Raw genomic sequence first — 23,520 nt, forward strand, 5'->3', positions numbered from 1 at the left:
GCGAAGGATAAATTACGAAGACAAACCGCTTTTCAGTGCTCATTAAGTAATTCTCGTTAAAAATTCGAGTAATTGTGATTAATTTTCTCGATAACATTTTCGAAGTGATTTATATTCACAATTACGAAATTACTTTCATCATCAAACAAATTGCTTGATATCGATCATTATAAATGAAGAAATTATTGAAAACGGAAATTAAGGGAAGACGAAACTATTGAATCAACAATAACTTTACCAATGTTACTTCAACCTAATTGTTGATCATTTAATTTCCAATGATCATCAGTTAATTTATAATTGGAATTATATATTAACCCTAATGTGGTAACAGTTTAATTGTGTCCGGATAATATAAAAAAAAGGACAAGAAGATGATTCCAATTGATCACAAGTTTAACTGTTTTCTAATTAAAACTAAGCAAGATAACTGGATGATCCAGATTTGATTAAACTTGTGATCTAATTAGCTGATAATCAACATGGAAGATGTAATTACTAAGAGATTTAACTTTCGAGTGCATCAAAAGCCAATGATCAGAGTTGTTGAGAATTTCAAAAGACAATCAATATAATTAATCATATTCTATGAGTGATAAGCAAAATCTAATTGTTGATTATCTTTATCCAAATGAACTTTAACTAATTAATTTGTTTCCACCATAAAGGAAACTAATCTTTTCTTTATTTCCTTTTATTTGAATTTCTGATCAAATCAACTAAATTAGTGATTAGCTTATAGACCATTTTAACTAATCATCTTTTAGATCAACAATTAAAAATTAATCACCAAAGAGTTTTAAGGGACGTGAGAATAGAAAAACGGATCTTAATTGGATATAAAGTTTCTTTGAATAAGAGAGAGAAAAAAAATGAAATTCTAATTAAAAGATTAAGAAAAAATTTCGAAAATTTTTTTAATCGGAAAAAAATTCGCCGAAACCAAATAACCGAAATCGCTTTTTTCTAACGTTTTTCTCTGTCTATTTTTCTTTTTCTCTGTCTAAAAGGTGAGAAATCCGGTTACGGTTGTTTAACCGAATTCGTTTATTTTTATTGGTTCCAGATTTCGGCTGATTGATTAAAGAATCGTTTTTTTTCAGGAAATTGTTTTTCTTATTTGTTATCAAACTCTTTAGATAAAGGAGATTAAGAAGAAAAAAGAAAGACTTTATAATAAAGTGTTAAGAGAAAAGGAGGAGATCGGATAAGTTGAAAAGAGAAAAATTGACTTCGACTCAGCCGAAAATTTCGACTCGACTTGAAGAGTCTTTATAAGGAGATTATTTAGAATAGAATTTATTATTCTTGTCTTTTACTCTTTAACTGCGTCTTTTTTTAGATGTTTTAATCGACGATCTCTAATTGTTTTGAGTATTTTCTTTTCTTTTAATTGGTCAATTTCATCTACTTCATCTTCGTAATCAGTTAATTCTTTTTGAAGAATAAGATATCCTTTGAGATTATTGTTCGTTTTTATTTTCCCTCGCTACTCATTGACCCAAGACAAAGACCTGTTATTTGTGACAAGCGATCTTCTTAATTGTTTTAATCTGGTTTTATTTTATTTTATTTTCTACATTGTGTTCAATCAATCAACATGACGAGTGATACGGAAACTCCCATTGCTGAAGAGAAAAGTAATCAAGGTAAAAAAACCAAGAAAACTAAAAAAGGAGATGGAAAAGGTAAAGGTGGTATAAACCAACCATCTGGATCATCAACATCATCAGCTCATGTTGGTGGTGGGCATATAATAGAAAGTGGTGATTTACCTGAACAAATTGGACAATTAAGTATTGGAGTTGCTGCTGCCCCAGCTATGAAAAGTGAAAGTAAAAAGCCCCCACAGGCAAAAGAAGCCAAAGCTGAGGATTTTATCGCCAAAACATTTGAATTGGAAGAGGCTGAATTGAAGAGAAAGGTTCAATCTCAACGTCTCAAGCACAGTGCTGAAGATTCTTTTGCTGAATTTGAGAAACTCACTGGTCTCAGTTTGAAGAACCCACCACCCCCTCTTTGTCTAAGGCCACAATTTCCTAACGGAACAAAGGGTAACAAAATAAAGCTTTACTCCAACTTCTTTAGATTAAAATTGGGTGGAAACCCTGTCTACCAATATGATGTCGCTTTTCTAAAACCAGATCAAACATCCGCTGATAAAAAAGAACAAGAGGTCGGCAGAAAATTCAAGCGAATCACCAAAAAGCTGAATCAAACTCTTCTCGCACAGTTTGTTAATACTACGGGTAAAGAGATTTTTGTTGGAGTAACTTATGCTTACGACAACGATCGAATCCTTATAACAAGTAAACCTCTTCCTAATGTCGCGAAAGAAGGAAGAATCTTCACTTTCTCAATCAACGAACCTCGTGAGAATAATCCGAATTACAGCCAGAGTTACCTGATTAGAATTAAACCAACAGTGCGAGTTCGTTTGAGTCTCAATGCAGATTCTAAGGAGGCTCAGATTACCCATGATCGAGCTATTCTACAAGTGGTCGACATTATTTGTAAAACTTACTCTTTCCAAAATGATATTATCTATGGCTCCAAAATTTTCTTCTCAGCTGCAAGAAAACCGCGAATAGAAATGTTAGAAGGGCGAAATGGAAGACCAACAGGATTCGAAATGGCCTTTGGTTATCATCAATCAGCTCAACTTTGTCAAGGTGGTCCAATGTTAAATATTGACCGAGCTACTGCTGTTCTTTACAAAGCAGGTCCTCTAATAAAGTCAATGTGTGAAATCTTACAGGTTGGATCTCCTAACGAAATTAAGATAAACGCTTATACAAAACATGCTCTCGAAGAGCTTACTCTCCTTCGAATTGAAACAAAATATCGTGGTTACCCATGTGTTCACACGATCAAATCTTTCACTGAAAAATCATGTTCAGAGCTTTGCTTTAAAGATGGAAATACAAAGGTCTATGTGGCTGATTATTTCCGACAACAATATGCAATCCATCTTGATTATCCACATTTACCATGCATTGTTTATGGTTCAAATAACTACATTCCTGTTGAATTGTGTTCCCTTTTACCCAATCAGCGTAATCAACGGAAACTTCGTGATGAACTAATCAGAATCGTGAGTTCACACACAACCACCCAGAAACCAGCTGATAGAAGTATTGAAACCGGCCAAATCGCTAATTATGTTTCGAAAAAATTAAACGATTATGATTTTGATATTCAATTGAATCCCGAACGAGTCACCGTCGAGAGTCGTGTCATTCCAGCTCCAAAACTTACTTATGCTAATGATCCAAACTTTGGACCTCGTCTAGGAGATTGGAATATGGCAAAAGAAGATAAGACAATGCGAAGATTCTTGTCAACTGTGGAATTGAAAAGTTGGGCTCTGATTGGATTAGTCCGTCGGAAAATTGATGGTCAAGTCGCCAATAAATTTGCTAAACTTTTACACGAAAAAGGAACTATGCTTGGGATGAAAATCCATCCTCCATCCAATCCTTTTAAAGTTGTTCAAATCAACGAACTTGAAAGTTTCTTCAAATTTTGTAAGACTAAAAACCTCCAGTTAATCGTGATTATTATGGAAGAAAACGTTGAATATTATAGTGCTGTAAAACACCTTGGTGATCAATGTCTCGGTGTCCCGACTCAAGTAGTTTTGGAGAAACACTACGATCATCGTACTAATATAAATGGTAGACATAAACTTTTTGATACTGCTTATCTGTGCAATTTATTGCTCAAAATTAACGTTAAAATCGGTGGAGCCAATTTGAAGCTGAGCGAAACCACTCGATGTTCAATTTTGAATGATAAGACAATGGTCGTCGGAATTGATGTCAATCATCCATCTCCTGGTGAAAATGCTCGATCGATCGCTGCCGTTGTAGGTTCGATTGATAAAGAGTTCAGTAAATATCGAACTGAAATTTTCGCTAATCATGAAAGAGATGAACTAGTCAAGTTCATAGTATGATCGGACCAATCATCGACAAGTTCAAAGCTTCTCGTGGTTTTTACCCGGAACATATTATCGTCTATCGCGACGGTGTTTCTGAAGGACAATTCGCCCATGTTATGGGAAGTGAAATTCTTCCTCTCCACAAACGTCTTAAAGAGTATCCCAATCCTCCTAAATTGACCTACATTATCGTTCAAAAGAGACACAACGCTCGTTTCTTCCCAGTTGATCCAAGAGAAGGTACAAGAAATGGAAATATGTTACCAGGATCAGTTATCGACACTAATGTTTGTCACTTCAAATGGTTTGACTTTTATTTGTGTAGTCAAAATTCATTTCTTGGAACTGCTCGTCCAGGAAAATACACTGTACTTTGGAATTCAAGCTCTGCACAGGCTGATGATCTCCAAATGGCCACTTATTATCTTTGTTACCTGTTCGCTCGAGCTACTAAGTCAATCGCCGATCCTGCCCCAGCTCGTTATGCTCATCATGCTGCAGCTCGTGGAAAAGTTCATTACAGAGAAATTTGTAAACTCCGTCAATGGACCGACGAAGAAATGAACGCTGAGATTAACAGAGCAATCAACGTTAACGAAAACTTTAAAAATATTCTTTACTTCATTTAATTGTCACTTATTAGCACTCGTTTTATTTGGACACTTCCTTTAAATTCAAATTCACACGAATTCAATTTATTCACGCAATTATTATTTTCTCAATTAATTATTAACTATCTAATTTTAACATTAATAAAATTGTATTCACATTTAATTGACAACAAAACTTAAAAGGAAATTATTAAAATCAACAATTTTTCGCAAATTCATCATTTCTGACAATTGCCTCATGTTTGTGTCAATTTCCTTAATCACTTATTCTCTGCAAAACTAATCATTTAAATTCATCTTTTGTTAATCAATCGAAATGTTCAATTAGTTTCTGTTACTCTCAAATCGCATTTGAAATAAAAGAAAACTGAACTTCGTTTAAATTATTTAATCTAATTTTCTTAATTGCTACAAAATTTACCAAAAACTGTAAACACTACAGTATTTAAACGTTAATAATACAGATTTATCTTAATAATAACAATTAATTAACAATTCTAGAGGCTTGATAATTATGATGATGATGAAACGGATGATAATGTGACAATTAAGCAAGAAAAAAATTATTGATGATTAATAATATTGAGCGGATTAAGTTGTGGGATTTTCCCTCCTTAATCAATAATTGGAGAATCAGAAAAAAATAAATACTCCCAAAAATTAATTCAATTAACTAATTATATATATAAAAATTTGTTGATTGTTAAATTATCTTATTTAATTTTTTCGACCATCAATCCAATCATTTCTTCAGGAAAGTTAATAATTTGCTGTAAGGTGAATCCAATTTTGTGACATCTTCAAAAATTGATATGAACGATTCCTTTTGATGATCCTTAGTGAGCTATTGTACAATTAAGAAAAAGATCACAATTAAAATTAGATTAAGTTAACAACTTGAATAGAATCTAATTTACCTCATCGTAAAAATTACAACAACAAAGGTAAAAAATATCTTCGTCTTTGGCTTCATAAAGTCCATTCCCTCGGGCGACAAGACAATAAAATCTATGAAATGAAAAAGAGAAAAAAATTGAAATTAAAATGAATTGATTTAAGAAAACCAGAAATTAACTAATTGCTATTAAACTTACAAGCTTCTAACCCAAACATTTGATGCTGCACTTGCCAAGAAACATGATAAAGACCAAATTGCTGATGAAATTGGTTGAATTTGAGTAAAACTTGATAATGATAACAAAACCCATTCCTGAATCATTGAACTTTCAGATTGTTGTCTTAAAATTTTGAAAACCTAAGAAAAGTAAACTGATTGATTAGTTAATCCGTTTGATTTGAGTGATTAAATTTACCTTGTAAATAATTGTAGCCATGTGTTGAGGATAAATTGTCTGATTAGATAAAAATTCACCAATAATCTTATTGAGTATCTCTTGAGTCGGAAGGAAATCACACAGAATTTGAGGAATAATGGAAGCAATTAATTCGGCTTCTTTCTTATTACATATTTTAAGCCGATCGAAAATAAGTCTAACCCGTTCCATCGCGAAAAGTAAATCTTCATTATTATCATTTGAATTTAGAATACCAACAGAATTAGAGTTAATTGTTGCAGATGATTGAGTTGACTGTGAAGAAGATAAAGTAGTTTCACTTGCGAATGATAATCCATCTATAATGAAGAAATTAAAGAGACGAAATGATGGATTAGGAGATAGAGAAATGAATAGAGAATTAAAAGAAAACAACTTACATATGTAAATCGATGTTACCATAAGTCGAAGTGAAAAAATTGATTCGCTTGCTGGTAATTTGGGTGATTTAAGTTTCTCCGTTGAGATCCTTACAATTGCTTCAGCATCTTTGATACTGAAAATTTCACAAACTAATAGTCTCATTAATCCATTGCAAACGGTTCCATAGACTCGATCATTATTACTTGGACTGCTAATTGTTTTCAAGCTTAATAAGAATATTTTCTGAGCGAAATCATTTTCAGCAAATGAATCGACAAAAGTTTCAATCAGATGGAAAGACAATTCCCACATGATGATAACATGTTCCTCATTGTGACTACTTGGCCTGGAATTGAGAATGGAAAAACAATTAGTTCTTTTCGAACTTGATGTGAAAAATACTTACAAATTTTCATCCCCAAGATGTTTAATTAGATATTCGGAGACGCAGGGTAAGAATTGCGTCTCTTTCCCACCGGGAAGAGTATTTTTCTTTTCTAACAGATACCAAACACCATAAAGAGTGTTAATCCTTGTTGGTAGAAGTAAACTTTTCAAACTTGATTCAACGCACTTTTTACACTTTTCAATCAGTTGGTCGTTTTCAATTGAGAGAATGGCGGCTGATCGAGTGACACCAAAGGCTAAATACTGGGTAACCATGTCATCTTCATTGGTTGTTGAAAGACGGAATAGATCGAGGAAAATGTTAAGAACCCACTCATATTGTGACTTCTCAAAGAAAAGGTCCATCAGTGAAGCGATTGACCGACAAAGTTCAATGATTAACGGAGATCGTGATATATGGGTAGTAATCAGTTGACCATAAAGTTCAAAAAGAAAGTGAATACATGAGGAAAGATCAATCTCGGTATTTTCTTTAAGAGTAATATTCTCGGGTGTTCGAGGTGTATAAGGATCAGGGGCTCCCTGAGAGGTGGGCGATTGAACGGTTGAAGAGGATGCCGATGATGAACCAGATGAAGTTGGTGGGGTAAGTTCAGTTGACGATATGATTCCGATTTGTTTACGAAGATAATCAACAGAGAAAAGGCGTTTAGAGTTGATTGAATATGTTGTAGTACAATCATCAACTTCAGATTCTTCAGGTGATTCATGAATTCCCGGAAGAATGTATTTTAATTGTGTTAATTTTTCACCAAACTTGGTATGCATGAAAGCTGCAGTTCGTGAAGGATTGAATGAGTATAAACATTTCAACGGATTTCCGGGAACTGGATACCTTAAAGCTTGTAAGAGTAAAGTTGTAATTCCATCGATTCCTATGGTAGCAATTAGTAGTTTATCTTGAGCATCTTCAAAAGTTTCATCGGAATCTTGAATTGGTGAAATAACACCTAAAAGTGACATCCACAATTCCTCAAATTGAATTCGATTGATCCAACCAAGTGAGGCGATTCGGTCAATCAATTGTTTCAAAATGTCTTTATCACGTAAATAATCTGATGGGACGGTTGAACAAACAGTTCCAAAGTGACCAGTAAACTCGGGTGACCAAAGATCATGTTGCCAAATGGACGGAGGTATCATGACCACTGAATTGATACAAGGTATACGAGAGAGGCAAATGATGATTCGCTTAATTTTCTTTAACAAACTGAGAGGCAATTTAAAAGTAAATGAACAAATTTTTCCATATGAAGTATTGGATTCACTTAATTTAAGAAACATCATAAGCTCGACAATACGATCACAGGCTTTAACCAAGTGACGATAATCAGATCGCTCTTGTTTGGTTAGATTTTCTTTCTCTTGGAAAGATTTTCGAAGTGATATTTCAGGTAAATCGCCGAAACTAAGTTTTACCGTTAAATGAACCGCTGATATGATAGAGCAAAGAAGTGAAACATTTTTCGTTTCAGAAAGTAGACCAATGAAAGATGAACGTTTGGTTAGATCGTGCAACAGGTTAATATAAGAACTGATGTTACTGTAATCAGAAGATTCAAGATCAAAATAGAGAATCTCAGAGTAGAGAACACCGATTCTTAGAATCAATTCTCGAGGTTCAAGTTTATTATCAAAGCATCGAGATTCATCAGCATAACAAGCGAAAGCATTGAAAACTGGAACTAAAGAAACAAGATGATCTTTGAAAAATTTCTGACTAAACAATTCCACCAAAGAATCTCGATGTTTCATATCTCGAGCGGTGTACATTTCACCCGGCGAAGAGAAAGGCGAATGAGATGATGGAAGATGAGATGAAATTTTGGACAAGTGTTGTTGAGATGAGGCCATAGCCGCTTTAAGAAGGGTGTTGCCTTTCAATGGTTGTGGTTCAGAATTTGGATCTTCATTGAAAAGAGTCAATTTGGTTGCAGTGACCAAACAATGAGATAAAATGGTCAGCCCATAGATTTTGTGACCAAAAATACTATGTAATTCTTCAGGTGAGCATTTGTTTAGAAGAGTTGCCAATTCCATCCAGTCAACTGTTGAGAATTGATAACAATTCGGGAAAAACGAAAGGAACCAATCTTTTGAACGATTCAGTTCCATTGTAGTGAATGATGAAGTCGCTTCGTTATCATCATTAAGTGGATGGTCAGTGGATTTTACATCGGTAGAAGGTGAAATTAATCTACGATAATTTCGTAATAAATCAACAAGATCACGATATTTTCGTGCATCAATCGAATGGAGAATCTTATCCGTGTCATCAGCTGATAATTGTAACAGTGCGTCGTCCAGTGGATCAATTTTACAGAGAAATTTAATTTTATTGATGGCAATTTGTTTGGCGGTCATTCGGATGGACAGATAGGCCTCAGTTTGGGGATTGGATAAAATTTTCTCCACAATAAGAGATACCAGAGAGCCTGATTGAGTCTCGTGGGACAACTCGATACAAATAAGGAGACGATTGAGGAAAACGGGTTCTCGAAAGTTTTCACATCGAGCGGCGACCGCTTGAAGAAAAAGACCTGAAGAAGCTTGATTCCGATGAACAGCGTGAATAAAATCACGAATTGGAAGTTCATAGGACCAACGAATTATTTCATAGATGTTATTGATAATTAGCCAAGTTAATTGTTCAACATCATTCATATTTTCACAAACAAAGTCACATAGTAAGATAAGAGCTGATCTTCGGATAATTTCAATGTTCAACGATGGATATTGGCCAATGAGGAATTGATTCTGATTATCAACACTTGATTCGTTGGTTGATTCTTCATTTGATGATCGAGAGTCGTCTTTTAGTGAGACATCGAGAGAGGCTGGATCGTGTTTCTTTTGTTCAAAACCTTTAATTAGCTTGTACCAGAAACGGTGAGTTCCATGATCATCAAAACCAAGTAACATGAGAATGTTACACCATTGGAACATGATAGTTGGAAAATGAGATTCAATTCTACTGAAAGCAGAATTGATTGAGCCGAGGATTGAATTACGAGATAACATTTCTTTCAATAATTCTGATGATCGTTTTGCAACTCGACGATAAGACCCTGATTGGAACATGTGAGTCATGTAAAGTAAGAAACACGAAATCTGTTCAACAAGAAAAGTTGATCGATTTCTTAAAAGTGGGCTCGTTGATTCACGATAATGGATCAAAGTTTCAGCACAAACTCGAACTACATTGAACATAAACTCGGCAATCAAGGTGATGGAAGCATTTTCAGGTGAAGTTGAATTAGAAGGATCAAAAGTTTCATCTGACATTAATGAATCATCTCTAATCCACTTGAGATTGAAAAAAGTTGACGAAGGTAAAAGATCATCTAAACGGGCAAGGACAATCTCCTCTTTTGCATGGATTATCAAGACACGAATGATGACTAGAACAGATGAAATCCAACGTTGAAAGATATGATGATCTTCGAGAAACTTGGGGTCGGGTGGAGTAAAAAGTGCTTTGAGAAGATAATCAACTGGTCTATAAACCGCCGGGGAAACAGATTCAAAGAGATGATGGACAATCTCAAGATCGGGATAAGATTCAATATAAAGAGATTGTCGAGTTAAAAGGGGAAGTAGTACATCGATAATTTGTCGAGATATTTTTCTCCATTTGTCTTCACCCTCTTTTCGAGATTGATGGACAATAATATTGAGCAGGTAAAGACTTTGACGATGATGGGAAAGCTTTAAAAGAGCGGCAATGGCCACTTCTCGTTGAGCATCAAGTTCTTTTGCTGATTCGACTTTGGTGGGTAATCGGTATAACATTAGATCTTCAACAATTTGTCTCAAAGCGGGTAAAGCGTAGGCAGCGGGCGGTTGATCAGATGCCATCAGGTCATCACACATTTGAATTATTTTGGGAACTGTGATTACATTAACCTTACTAGTTTGAAGAGTTGCTTGTGTTGGATTAGGATATGAGAGAAGGATAAGAAAATTGAAAATAATTCCAATTAGTCGATCACAAGGTCCGAGTAAACCATTTTCGATAAATTCAAATTGTTTCCTAACAAAACCAAGGAAAATGGCATCTGAATCAAGAAGATTATAATCAACCCGTAATTTAATTAGCTGACAAATAAATGACAAAATTTCATATTGAAGATCAAGATTAGATGTCATTGTGTAAAGACGAAGGGATTTAACAACAATCGGTTCAAATAATCGAAGATGTGATGTTAAGGTTACTCGGGGAATTCCCGTTGATTGGGTTGATGAAAGACTAAGAGCTGAGTTTCTATCGAGGACATAAGAGACTTGCTTCTCGATAGCCTTTCGAAAGTAACAATGCCAAAGGTCGGGATCTTCAGATGGAAAGTTCAAAGATGAGGAGGTCATGACAGAAGTTGGAATCGAGCTTGGTGAGGAAGTGTAAGAATTGAGTGATGGAGCATAAGATGAGGTGTAATCTGAAAAGTTGGAATAAGGTCGAGCAATGACCGCTTGGTAAAGTCCCGAAGATGAAGAGGGTAAAGGAAAAGAGCAGCTTGAATAGTCCATTGGTTGATGTCCACTTCCAATTATCCCACCAGAATCACTACTACCACCGAGACCTGTAATCCCACCACTACCAGAAAGTGATCCTTTGGTTGGCAGATCATTCTTATCACCACCGTCGCGATTTTGTACAATCAGATTGACAAAGTTCAATCCAAATAGACACTTGAACAATTGATGGACACATTTAACTGAAGCATGAGGTTCATGAACGATCACAATTTTCAAATAATCTAAAATATCCTCAGAAAAACGGACAAAGTGACGAAAAGATCCAATCTCCATCAGCTGAGAAAGTAGAGTAAGAATTGATTCCAATAATGGACCTAACTTACTTTCGCCCATATCCATGGTTATTTTAGATGAATGATAAGTACTTTTCATAATCTCATAGATTCTCCAAGTAAGTGGATCGGTGGTTATACTGATTTGCCTTTGAACTGCTTTAACACGATCTTTTTCAATTCCACTTTTACGTAATTCACTTTTATCAGAATCTGGTTTAGCACTTTTCTTTCTCAGTGGACTTAAAGTGGCACTGGACAGGGTTGAGATCATTTGTGGTTTGGTTACAACTGAATTGGTGGTTGGTGTATTGATTAGACTATTGGTTTCATCGTAAACAGAGCCAAAAATTGCCAACAATTTAATCGAGTGCTGAGTAGCTTGAGATAAAAGTGGTTCCAAGAGAGGAGCTTCTTTACCCAAGACACCCCATTCAGATTCTGTTTCATTAATTACTCCACTTCCTCCACTGCTACCGATTCCATGATCACTTGTTACAACATATTCACTTTGACTAATTATTTGATATGAAAGACCAGAGATAAGATTTCCTGTTAAAGTGATTAGACATTGGTGAGCAATGAGATCGTTGACCAAAGGTGGATAACTGGAAAGTAGATATAATAAATATTTGAGAAGAGAAATGATACCAGAATTTTCATCTGATTTACATCCCCAGGCTTTTGGAAATTTAGTGACCAGATATTCCTCACTAAGCTCACAGAGACTCTGAAAACAGCCAAAAATTGTCGCTTTAGAGGCAGAATTGTTGGTTAGATTGGTTATCAGTTTATCAACGATACACTTTAAATTTGATTCAATGGAAACATTGTAAACAATGGAATCCTTTTTATCAACAAAAGGTGGAATAAAATCAAATTCATTTGAGAGCAATTTGATTGGAAAAGATTCACGTATCGGAAGAATTGACATTGATGAACTTGAGAAAAAGCTTATATATGATTCAGCAAGATTCTGAGTGGTTCCTATCACAGGGTCACCGTTATTTTGATTAGAACAGGTAAACATATTCTTGACTAGTCTAGAAATTGAATTAAAATAAAGAAAGGAAAAAGGTGATTAGTAAAATTAACTATCCAATATAACGAGAAAACAAATAAAAAGTTCAACTTACCCAACAAGATAAGAAGAAGCTGAACTACGAATACGATAATCTTCATCTGATAGAAGAGGTAAAAATACTTCGTCAATGACGATATCTTGGAATTTTGTTTTCGAATTAAAATTCTTGGCTAATGATAAACGTTTTTCTAGATAAAATATCTCTGTATAAGGTAAATTGGATAATAGCTCGAGAAGACCAGCCTATGGAAACAAAAGGAGAAAAAGTAACAAGAAAATTAGATAGACAATTAGATTGATCGGTTAATAATTTACTCACTTTAACAAGCCAATAATTATGATCTTTTAATAAAATAAGACGATTTAAAACCTTGGGTAAAATATTGGTAATGTTTTCTTTGGATTTTATTAGAACCGGAAGACAAATCTGGAATGATTGAAGAGCATTTCTAATGCTGGATGAGGTATTTCCAGATTCATAAAGTATCGGGTAGATGTGCTTCATGATTAAATTTTCTAAACTTGGAACATCGTTAATATCCGATGGAGCACAATTAACACTGATAAATTCATCGAAACTTAAAGGTAGTTCGAGAACGTGTTTGATAAAAGTTGATATCACAAGAGAGAGTTGACTTCGTAGATGAGGATCAGGGTGAGATGAGTAAAGAGTAATATCCCAAATTTTTTGAGGAGAATCTGAAAAAATGATAATCAATCAATAATTATTTTAAAAAATCTGATTAGAATGAATTTATCTACAATAAGAATCATCAAAAAAAACTCTACTGGTGCAAATTCTTGAGTCTTATTACCTGGTGGGTGTCGATACAATTGAAGATCGAGGAGAAACGCTTTTGGATAAAGTTGTACGATTGGTGCTAAACAACTAAGGGCAAGAGACTTGACACTTATTCGTACAGTTTTATCAGGAATAAGACCGTTTTTTGTGCTATTGAGCAAAAATTTGGCGCAAATCAAGCGAGTACAATATTCTAATGGGATTGTGTCTTCTGAAGTAAAATCGCCAATATTTTCAATCTAATGAATGGGGAAAAAATTGATGATTAGATATTTGAACTAAATAGAAAACAATAAATCTTGTTTGTTGTTTATTACTGGCGTTTACCTGATATATCATATCAGAATCCCAGCAACTTGGTAACGATGGTGCTGGTGATAATGGTACTTCATTTGGTTGATCCTCCTCTCTGCTTTGTTGAGAATGACGATGATTTAAAATCATTGGCAGAATTCTTGGTGAATATGAAAGTGAACTTTTCTCATCAAATGATTGGAAATCTTTTCCTTCCATACTATTATTGGTTGTTGATTGATCGTAAACATTTTCATCTGGTTCACTAAGACTAGATTCCGGACGGAAAATTTCACCTGAATCAGTTCGCATGTTGAGGTTCAAAGTGTTTGTGTTCCTTGTGTCTTGAGAAAATGATCCAATTAAAATATCTTCATCTTCTTCCAATGAGGCGACATTATCAGTTGAACCACCGATTGAAGATCCTTCCTTTAACCGACGGACTGACATTGAAGGTGATGATGGTATTGAAGCCGTGATTCCAGAATCATTTAGACGAGATTGACCAACTCCATTAATACTTAGTAAATTATTGAGAATCAATTTGGGAGGTGAACGTAAAAGTTGTAGTAAAGCTTCAAGAGCCGAGACAATGACACCATTATCAGATGAATATCGTAAACTGTGTAACAATAATTCGTACATTTGAAGTAGATTGTCTTTCAAATTGATCATTTGTTTCTCGTAAACTTGTTTCTGTTTAAGTGTAATCACTAAACTTTGGTTCTCCTCATCAGCTGGAATGTTGTTTAACAATGGAAATAAATTTTTAAGACATTGAAATATTCCAGAGAGAAGGTTATTGTTTGTCTCTAAAAGTTGACTGTGACTAAGATTAAGTTTGTTTTGATTGGAGTGAAATAATTTAAGAAGATTGTTAATTAGCCAAGAATAAAAGTAAGGTGGTTTCTTTGAATGTTGACATATCGAAGTTAATGATATTGCAGCAGTTCGACGAACAGAGGCCAGAGAATAACTTAAATTGGACAGGAAACAATTAAGAAGACGTAAGATCTCATTTTCGGTTGCATATCGACCCAAGACTGGCATTAACTTTTTCATTGCTAAGGTGATTGTCTCTTGAATATTATCCTCTCCCGTTCGTGCACTAATCTTTTCTAATACTGGAATTAATTGTACCAAATAAGGACGACATTTGGCCGGTTTAAGAAGATAAGCAAGTTCAGCGAAACGGGTTAGAGCTGCACGAATACTTCGACTTGAACCATTTTTCTTCAATTCTTTGTATAATTCAACATGAATCCGATTAAGGTGACAATCGATATTTGATTTAATGGTCCTATTTAAACATTCACCGGCATTGGAACGGACATCAGCATCAGTATCATCGCAACAAGCCAACATGGTTTCAATTGCAATTCCTAAAAATTTTTGAAAATCCTCCATACTCCTAATGAGAGAAAAACAATAACAGGGTGGATATAATTAGATAAAATAAATCATCAAATGAATTAGAAGATATTAGATTTCGTATGATAGTTAGTAACCAATATTCAATGTCAAATATAAGCTAAATTTCATCAATCATTGCAATATTATAAGCATGATAATAATATAAACCAATTGTCAGTGAAATAAACGGTACAGGTATTGATCTAATTGCAAGTTTCATGGAATCGTTTAGAGGAAATTAAATTTCGTCTGTAAGATATCACAAGAAGATAAGACAATACCTTAATTGAGAGCAACATATTATATCCGCAATGTTGATACAGTGAGAGATTTTCTCCTTCTTACTGATAGACGCTTCCTTCTTGCTGTTGAATAGAAAATAAAAATAAAAACTATCAATTAGAAAGATTGATAATAAAACAATAATAATGATCTTTTCCAGGTTTAATTATCAATTCAATCCGATTATTAGGTTGGTTGATTATGCAAGCAAATTGTTTTCTCTCCCTCTCTCTCTCTCTGAGAAAGGTATTGCCAAAAATTAACGTAATAAGAGGTTGAATTGATTGTTAAGCATAGTCATCATCATAAATGAAGGTAAAATAAAATATCAATACCAAAATAAAACAGAATCAACAATGTTTATCATATAACAAATATACTTACATAAATTTTGTTGATATCAACGGTTCTTCAGGTTTGTCAATTGATGCTTGGAGTACTTTCAAAGCTTCCAATGATTTAACCAGCTTCTCGATTGAGGCCATACTTAGATTATTAACAAGATTAACTAATAGTTTAAATCATAAATAGAGTTTGATTAATAATTGTTAATTGTGGAGAGAAAGAGATTTGAAAAAAAAACAAGAGACAAGAAAAAAACTCAACTCAATAAGCTTTTTGTGTTTACATGGAAAGTTACGCCATCTATTGTCATCTAACTTACATTTGTCTTTTTTTCCAAAATTGATTGACAATTAAGTGATTATCTGTGATTAATAATTAGTAGTTAGTAAATTAGAGTATTTGAATAGATTGATTAATTGTTGAGCTTAGAAGGAGATGAATATTGAAATTTCTTAGTTTCTATTTCATGTCATGTGTAATCGTGATTATGTTAAGATGTGAATGAGAAAAAGATTATTGGATTTAATTTTTTTTCTTCACGTTGATTTAGTTAATTTGATGAGAATAAACAATTTGTTGAGTTTTTTTGATGGAATTTCTCTTCATTTGGTTGGTTCATTTTGATTGTTGATAGTTAATAACTTTCGTTTTCTTCTTAAAGGGAGAGTAGAAGAAGAGAGAGAGAGAAAGTTAATTCAATACGAAGGAGAAACGTAAAAAAAAAGTTTGTAGAAATGTCAACAAGCAATTAAGAAGCGATTAAACAATTTGTTAACTTTCAGATTTAGTCTTGTTAACCAACCATTTGAGAGAGAGAAAGAAATTTTCATTAGTTGCTAATTTTTTTCGTTCTTGTTGTCGATATGTTTGAACTTCAATTTGATTTAATTTTGGCTCTTTTGTTTTCTCTTCTCGATCAATTAACTTTCAACTTTTAGTTAATTAAGAGAACACACCTGAAGATTACTGTATTAAAGGCTTTCATGATTAAATTTGGATAAAATGATGACGATTGGAGGAGAATTTCGAGTCCAAGAAAGAGAAAGAAAATCAATGAACCAAAGATAAACAGAGAAAATGTGGGTCGAATATTTTTTTCTCTCGCTCCATTGAATCTGATCGAATGAGAATTTAAACTGAAAAAGTACAATGAAAGAAGTAAAAAAGAATCAGAAAATTGAATATTCTCAAAAATCAAGTTAATCAAAATCAAAGTTAAATTACCAATAATCATGCAATTGATGAGAGCAAAAAACATATACGATGAGCCAAGAAAAGAGAAACTCCAACAACAACAACAATACTCCATATAAACTTGACCTTGTCCACTATAATTTTACCAACCATATAATTGATGGAAATATAGATGAATTTAAAGGAACGATTCCTGAAGAAGAAAAAAGAAGAAAAATGAACATAATAAGAGAGAAAAGAATAAAAATAATAAAATAAGAAGAATAAAGTCTTTGGATTAATTGGAGCACATCTCATAGTCTAACAAGATCAGTTCCAAAAAGTGTAATATGTTTGGTTGGAAGATAAACAACAAAAAAAGAGAGACATGCGAAAAAGAGAATATAAATTGTTCACAATTAATCTAATTGTGGTTATTCAACCTACCAAACAATTTAAATCACTAACGATGATGATGATCAACAAAATAACAATTGTCTCTCATTTATAAAATGGTGGGTGGTGATTAAAAGAGGTGGTAACATATAAATGTTATGTTAACACAATCCAAAAGGTTAACCAAAAAAAAATCACTTATCCTTTTGGTACTTGTTGATTACAATCACATTACGAGTTAATTACTATTGCTGGTGACAATTTCACGTTGATTAATGGATTACGAACTTTAATTGATGATATTAGTGAAAAAAGAGAAAATTAATCTAATCAAAATTGTTACATTTCTACATGTTAACAAGAGGAGAGCGAGAGAACAATTGACCAAACGATTCCCTCCAATTCTCTTTGTTTATCTTTTTTGTTCTATTCTTTTTGTAACAAATTATTCTATTCTCTTTTAATCTTCCCAAGTGTTAACATGAATTCGTCTCGTTACTTTTGGTCTTCCTTTTTTTCCGTTTATTTGTTAATTAATTTAATTCTTTTAATTAATTGTGTTACATCGAAAAAAGCTTATGCTCGTGATGAGAAATTCGGTAAATCTGGAGGATTAAATCCGATGATTAAACAGAAATATTGTAATTTGGATAATTATCTTCTCGATGAACAGAATCATCAAATTTTTGAGTGTATCTTTAAGCCTACAAATGTGGTAAGTACATTTTTCACAATTTACATCGTTAATTGTGTTGTTCATTTTTATGATCTTTCTTGTCAATTAACTGTTTTATCACAATTTATTTGGGTTTAATTTGTGGGTCTCGAGGAGCTTCAGTGTTTCTTTGTTTTACTTTTGTTTAATGGTGGAAATTGTGGTTACTTGATTGTTCACTTTTATTTATTTATATTAATTTGCTGGTTTTTTTTTATGATTTATGGTTTTTCTTTTGCTTTTGTTTATAGAAATCAACTGAGATTCGGGATTGTGTTGAGAAATCATTTCCATCCGATGATTTTGAAACTTCTTACACCAAGATGAGAAAAGCAGTTTGTACTAAAGATATTACTCTTCGAGAGGTTGGTATAAATTGTGATTTCTATTCCATTTGATTGTTAATTACTCTTTTTTTTTTTTAATTAGTTTGTCGTGTGTATTCGGGAAGGTAAAGGTCTCAATCATGGTCATATTGTGGATAAATGTTTGCTAATTAAATCATCAAAGAAAAGGGAATCTTGTTATGATAAAATGCAAAGAGATACAATGGTTGGTATTGACTTTCACCTTAATTGTTATACTATTGTTTAATTACGATAACTGATTGATATTTTTTTCTCTATTTTTTTCCTCAGAAATGTTTTGTCAATATCCTTGGAATCAAATGATCAAATCAAACGAGTTACAACAATTGATTTTGCTTTTCCTGAATATCAAAAAAAAAACGATTTTGTTTGACAATAATCACCTCAATATCCTAAATACAATGATGATAAAAATTCAAAACCCATAAAGATACACACATATTTTTGATCTAATTGAATGGAAAACATCAACAATTAACCAAATCAGAATCAAATTTAAATTTCTAAATGTTAATTTTTTTAAATTTAAAAAAAAATCTCTTCAATATTAATCAAACTGATTAATGATCATTTATCATAAACTATATTTTTTGTTAAAACTTTCAATCTCTAATTGTTATAACCCTGACTTTAAACAATTAGCTGATTAAGTAACGATGTCATGTCAAATCAACAAATAACAATAAAATCTCAGAACAAACTGGATCAATCGATTCAAACAAAAAAATAATTAAAAGGTTAGTCAAAAATTACAACTTAACCAATACAATTAGAGAAATAAAAAATTAACCCAATCACAAGAATTAACAATTTAACATTGATCATCAATAAATCTCATTAGAAAATCAATTCCATATAAAAAGAAGATGGAAAATCAATTAATTAAAAAACTAGAGAAACAATTAAAATCTCAAGAAGAAAAACAAAAGAAATTGTTCTAAAATTAAACTCTAACTAATTACTCCAAGTGATTAGATTTAATTGTTAAGAAAAATTGAAAATCTTTTTGAAAAATTTTTCTTTCATTTCGGTTACGTAATTACTCAACGATCCCTTTCTTTTTTCCGGTAATGTGAATTTGAGTTTTGTTTTTAATCATTTTCTCTTTATAATAGTTGGCTGAATTAGAATTAAATTTGATTTAGTTAAATTGTTTTCTCTTTTATTTTGTTTACCCCTCATCAATTGTCATTAATCAACCTTCTTTTCTTAATTAGATTGAATAGTATTAAGTGTCAATAATGGAATTACTGGTTGAAAATTTACCAAATATTCGGGTTCCAGCTCTTGGAGATAAAATTTTCAAAGATGAATGTGTCTACAGTTATGATACACCGGTAATTACCTTGGAATCTTTCAATTAATTAGCAATTTTGTTTGATTGAAATTAATGTCCATTGATTAAAGATCAAGATACATTTTAGTCTTTAATTTCTTCAATCATTGGAATGATTATTCTACTTCTCAGAATTGATTGTTTTCTCTTTCTCTCTGTGTGTGTTCTCGCCTTTATGTTACTTTTTCGCATTTTTTTACTAACACTCTTTTTTACTCTTTCTTTTCTTTCTTTTCTAGGAATCCGAGGAAGGTTTATATGTTTGTATGAAGACATTCCTTGGTTTTAGCGCTAAATATGTCAATCTTCACTATGAGAAGACAAATTCAAGAGTTTACCTTAAATTGAAACGAATCAAAATCCATGTGAGTCTTTAAACCACATAACATGTTGAAGAATTTAAGATTTTCTTCACCCTCTCCTCTCTTTCTTTCTCTTTTTCTCTCTTATTTTACTCAAAGAGAGAAAAGAAAAGAAGGAAAAATCTTAGTATCTATTTAATTTTTCTATATTTGTATGTTTTTATCCTTTTCTTTTCACTTTTTGTATATTCTAAAGGAGCCAAGTGAAACCGGTGATGGTGAGCAACCAAAGAAAATAACTAAACTCGCCATTGGAATTGAAGGTGGTTATAACCCTGGGGGCGAAGGTAAATTCTCTTACCATGAGCAAAATGAGATTGTTGTGCTTCCTCAATATGAAAGGATCCCATTGCCTAATGAAAATCTACCTGATAAGGTAAAAAATTCATTTTCTTTTTCCCTGTTTTCTAAATTCTCATATAAATATTAATTCCACTTTATCTCAATTTTCATTTTCTCTAAAGGTTTTAGCTTGTGTTTCTAGTATACTTGCTTCTGATTCTGCTTTTTTATCTGAAGAAATTAACTCTCTCAGTGGAACTTGGGATGGTGAGAAAAGGCAAATAACCAAACATGCCTACAACCTTCTGCAATTGGATAATGGAGTAAAAATCCCACCGGAAGGATGGAAATGTGAAAAATGTGACCTTAAAGATAACCTTTGGTTAAATTTAACTGATGGATCAATCTTATGTGGTCGATCATTTTTTGATGGAACCGGTGGTAATAATCATGCTGTTGAACATTATCAACAATTTAAACATCCTTTAGCTGTGAAACTTGGTACAATTACTTTTAATGAGGATAAAGTATCAGCCGATGTGTATTCGTATGATGAGGATAACATGGTTGAAGATCCATTATTACCTCAACATTTAGCACATTTTGGTATTGATGTAAAAGCTTTACGTAAAACTGAGAAAACAATGTTAGAATTGGAATTAGATTATAATCAGAGAATTGGTGAATGGGCTATTATCCAAGAATCTGATGCTAAATTAATACCAATCACTGGTCCTGGTTTAACGGGTATGGTTAATTTGGGTAATTCGTGTTACCTTAATTCGGTGATGCAGGTTATCTTCTCGATTCCAGATTTTCAGAATAAATATCATGATAGGAATATCTTTTGTGAATCACCTTGCGATCCAACCAATGATTTTACCACTCAAATGGCTAAACTTGCTCATGGTTTACTCTCTGGTGATTACAGTATACCCTTACAGCCTGGTAACGAAAATTGTATCGAACAAATTGGAATTAAGCCAACAATGTTTAAAAATTTGATCGGTCGTGGACATTGTGAATTTTCAACAAAACGTCAACAAGATGCACATGAATATTTTCTTCATTTGGTTAACATTATCGAACGACATCAAACCGGTGGTGCATCTTCCAATCCCTTGGATAGTCTCAAATTTGAGATTGAGGAAAGAATTGAATGTAATCAATCACATAAAGTTTCTTATACAACTAGATCAGAGTATATCTTGTCACTACAAATTCCGTTGAACAAAGCGTTGAACAAAGATGAGGTTACCGCTTACGAGGAGAAGAAAAAAGCTTCCGGTAAAGATGATAAAGTTGACCTTGTCCGATATATTGTTCCCCTTGAAGCATGTTGTGATACACTGATTGAGCCGGAGATTATTGAAGATTTTTACTCTACAGCAATTAACTCTAAAACAACGGCTTCCAAAATAACCAAACTCCGAACCTTTCCAGACTATTTAATGTTACATATCAAAAAGTTTGCCCTTGATACTAATTGGGTTCCTAAAAAGTTGGATGTTTCCCTTCAAGTACCCGATGAGATTGACATTTCTCGTCTTAGAGGTCGAGGTTTACAGGAAGGAGAAGAGCTTCTTGATGATACTGTTCCCGCTGGAGCAGAAGGAGGAAGTGGATCATCTTCCCAATCACATCAACAATTGAATTTACCCTCATCTCAATCCACATCGCATAAAATTTGTTTAGACTCAAATCACATTGAAAGTTTAAGAGAATTTGGATTCTGTTTGGACGCTGCTAAACGAGCCTTGGTTCGGACAAATAATACCGGTGTTGAGGCAGCTCTTAATTGGCTCCTAGAAAATCAAGGTAATCCCGAAGTGAATGAACCTTTCGACGAGGATGTCGGATTACAGCCACAAAAGCCGAAATCATCTGAGGGTTCATTCAATTTCTTTGTTCCTGATTCCAGTGCCTTGGATTCGTTGATGAATATGGGAATAAGTCGAGATAGAGCAACTCGTGCACTTAAAGAAACTGTAAGTTGATTTTCAAAATTTAATCTTCAATCTTAATTGCAACTTTGATTATTTTCTTTTCACTTACACAATCATTTATCTTTCTCCTTTCTCCTCTAGAACAACAGTGTTGAAATGGCTATCGATTGGATCTTCAGTCACGACGAGAATGAAGATGAAGTCGGTTTAATGCAAGTCGATGCTTGTAAAGTACCCGATCTTTTCCCTATTGAACCAGTCAAACCACCGAGTTCACCTCGACCTCTTCGGGATGGCGGTGAAAAATACAAATTAATTGGTATTATCAGTCACATGGGTAACTCACCAATGTGTGGACATTATGTTTCACACATTCTTAAAGATGGACATTGGGTCATTTTCAATGACAATAAGGTTGCTATCTCTCAAAACCTACCCAAAGATCTTGGTTATCTGTATTTATATGAAAGGATTTGATCAAATTTCTCAAACCATCAAATTATAATCTCTCTCCACTCTCCTCATCCTCCATCTTTGCCCTCCTCCACTTCCACCTCTTCACCTGCGTGTATTTGAATTGGCAACAAAAAAAATCAACTCTAATTGTTCAATCAAATCAATTATCAGAAGCATCTTTATATTTGTCTCATATAAAAACAATATAACACATCCAACCAACAACAACAATGATAAAACAAAACAAAACTCACTCTCACCCGAAATAATTAATGCTAATTGTCAAATTAATCCTTTTTTTCTCGCCTTTTCTATTCAAATTGTAAACATAACTTACACATACACACACACATATACAATTGTTTAATTACTAATCAATGACTATTTTAAAATGAAAGGTTATTGATTCATCTGACAAAATAAAAAAGAAAATCAAAAAATCCATATAAAGCGAAATGATCAATTACCTCTAATCAATTTCCACCGAAATTTAATTAACAAGGAAAATGAATTAACCTTTTTTATTTTTTACACAAGAATAAAAAAACGAGAGAAACACTAATCATGATTAAATTGTTAAAATTAATTCACTGAATTGAATTAATATCAAGTCAAGGTAAACAAGTTCCTATGAGATCAGATAATCTGGTAAATGAATGGATCAGGTTTAAAGTGATTAAAGATTAGTAAATAATTACTAAATCTGTTGATTTCTAATAGCAAATAAAAATCGATTCAAGGTTGTCTAGTAAGTTAATTAACTCGATTGTAAATGTAATCATAATCAACGTAATTTAAA

At 32.9% G+C, this 23,520-nt stretch overlaps 4 protein-coding genes across 4 annotated transcripts; 3 read left to right on the top strand and 1 right to left on the bottom strand.

Annotated features, from left to right (window-relative positions):
* The first annotated feature begins 1,299 nt into the window (after positions 1-1,299).
* On the top strand, positions 1,300-4,772 carry LOC128393493 (protein argonaute-3-like). The gene is given in 2 exon segments (XM_053353677.1): positions 1,300-3,949; positions 3,952-4,772. Coding segments are annotated over 2 exon segments (2,970 nt in total). The 5' UTR covers positions 1,300-1,600; the 3' UTR covers positions 4,573-4,772.
* Positions 4,773-4,927: 155 nt separating this feature from the next.
* LOC128393490 (huntingtin-like) lies at positions 4,928-15,934 on the bottom strand. Its single transcript, XM_053353674.1, has 12 exons — positions 15,727-15,934; positions 15,342-15,425; positions 13,681-15,058; positions 13,367-13,592; positions 12,871-13,250; positions 12,604-12,794; positions 6,658-12,510; positions 6,269-6,597; positions 5,868-6,187; positions 5,649-5,809; positions 5,472-5,562; positions 4,928-5,398 (listed from the first exon to the last, which is right to left on the bottom strand). The coding sequence occupies exons 1-12, from the start codon at positions 15,825-15,827 to the stop codon at positions 5,297-5,299; spliced, it is 9,216 nt and encodes a 3,071-aa protein (XP_053209649.1). The 5' UTR covers positions 15,828-15,934; the 3' UTR covers positions 4,928-5,296.
* Positions 15,935-17,316: 1,382 nt separating this feature from the next.
* Positions 17,317-19,159, top strand: LOC128393492 (uncharacterized). The gene is made up of 4 exons (XM_053353676.1): positions 17,317-17,971; positions 18,223-18,336; positions 18,401-18,523; positions 18,610-19,159. The coding sequence occupies exons 1-4, from the start codon at positions 17,738-17,740 to the stop codon at positions 18,640-18,642; spliced, it is 504 nt and encodes a 167-aa protein (XP_053209651.1). The 5' UTR covers positions 17,317-17,737; the 3' UTR covers positions 18,643-19,159.
* A 277-nt stretch (positions 19,160-19,436) lies between these two features.
* On the top strand, positions 19,437-23,171 carry LOC128393491 (ubiquitin carboxyl-terminal hydrolase 5-like). The gene is made up of 5 exons (XM_053353675.1): positions 19,437-19,676; positions 19,915-20,040; positions 20,234-20,413; positions 20,502-22,307; positions 22,407-23,171. Exons 1-5 carry the CDS (start codon positions 19,581-19,583, stop codon positions 22,740-22,742), a joined length of 2,544 nt encoding a protein of 847 aa, XP_053209650.1. The 5' UTR covers positions 19,437-19,580; the 3' UTR covers positions 22,743-23,171.
* Positions 23,172-23,520: the final 349 nt, after the last annotated feature.

Source organism: Panonychus citri, unplaced genomic scaffold (assembly GCF_014898815.1).
Source record: "Panonychus citri isolate SS breed McGregor unplaced genomic scaffold, ASM1489881v1 Contig00138, whole genome shotgun sequence".
NCBI classification, from domain to species: domain Eukaryota; kingdom Metazoa; phylum Arthropoda; class Arachnida; order Trombidiformes; family Tetranychidae; genus Panonychus; species Panonychus citri.

Coding starts and splice junctions, on each gene's coding strand:
- LOC128393490 (XM_053353674.1), bottom strand. CDS start 15,827: ATGGCCTCAATCGAGAAGCTGGTTAAATCATTGGAAGCTTTGAAAGTA. Junction 6,188..6,268: donor GGTAACATCGATTTACATAT/GTAAGTTGTTTT, acceptor TCTTCATTATAG/ATGGATTATCATTCGCAAGT. Junction 5,810..5,867: donor TGGCTACAATTATTTACAAG/GTAAATTTAATC, acceptor TACTTTTCTTAG/GTTTTCAAAATTTTAAGACA.
- LOC128393492 (XM_053353676.1), top strand. CDS start 17,738: ATGAATTCGTCTCGTTACTTTTGGTCTTCCTTTTTTTCCGTTTATTTG. Junction 17,972..18,222: donor TCTTTAAGCCTACAAATGTG/GTAAGTACATTT, acceptor TTTTGTTTATAG/AAATCAACTGAGATTCGGGA. Junction 18,524..18,609: donor AAATGCAAAGAGATACAATG/GTTGGTATTGAC, acceptor TTTTTTCCTCAG/AAATGTTTTGTCAATATCCT.
- LOC128393491 (XM_053353675.1), top strand. CDS start 19,581: ATGGAATTACTGGTTGAAAATTTACCAAATATTCGGGTTCCAGCTCTT. Junction 19,677..19,914: donor TCTACAGTTATGATACACCG/GTAATTACCTTG, acceptor TTTCTTTTCTAG/GAATCCGAGGAAGGTTTATA. Junction 20,414..20,501: donor ATGAAAATCTACCTGATAAG/GTAAAAAATTCA, acceptor TTTTCTCTAAAG/GTTTTAGCTTGTGTTTCTAG.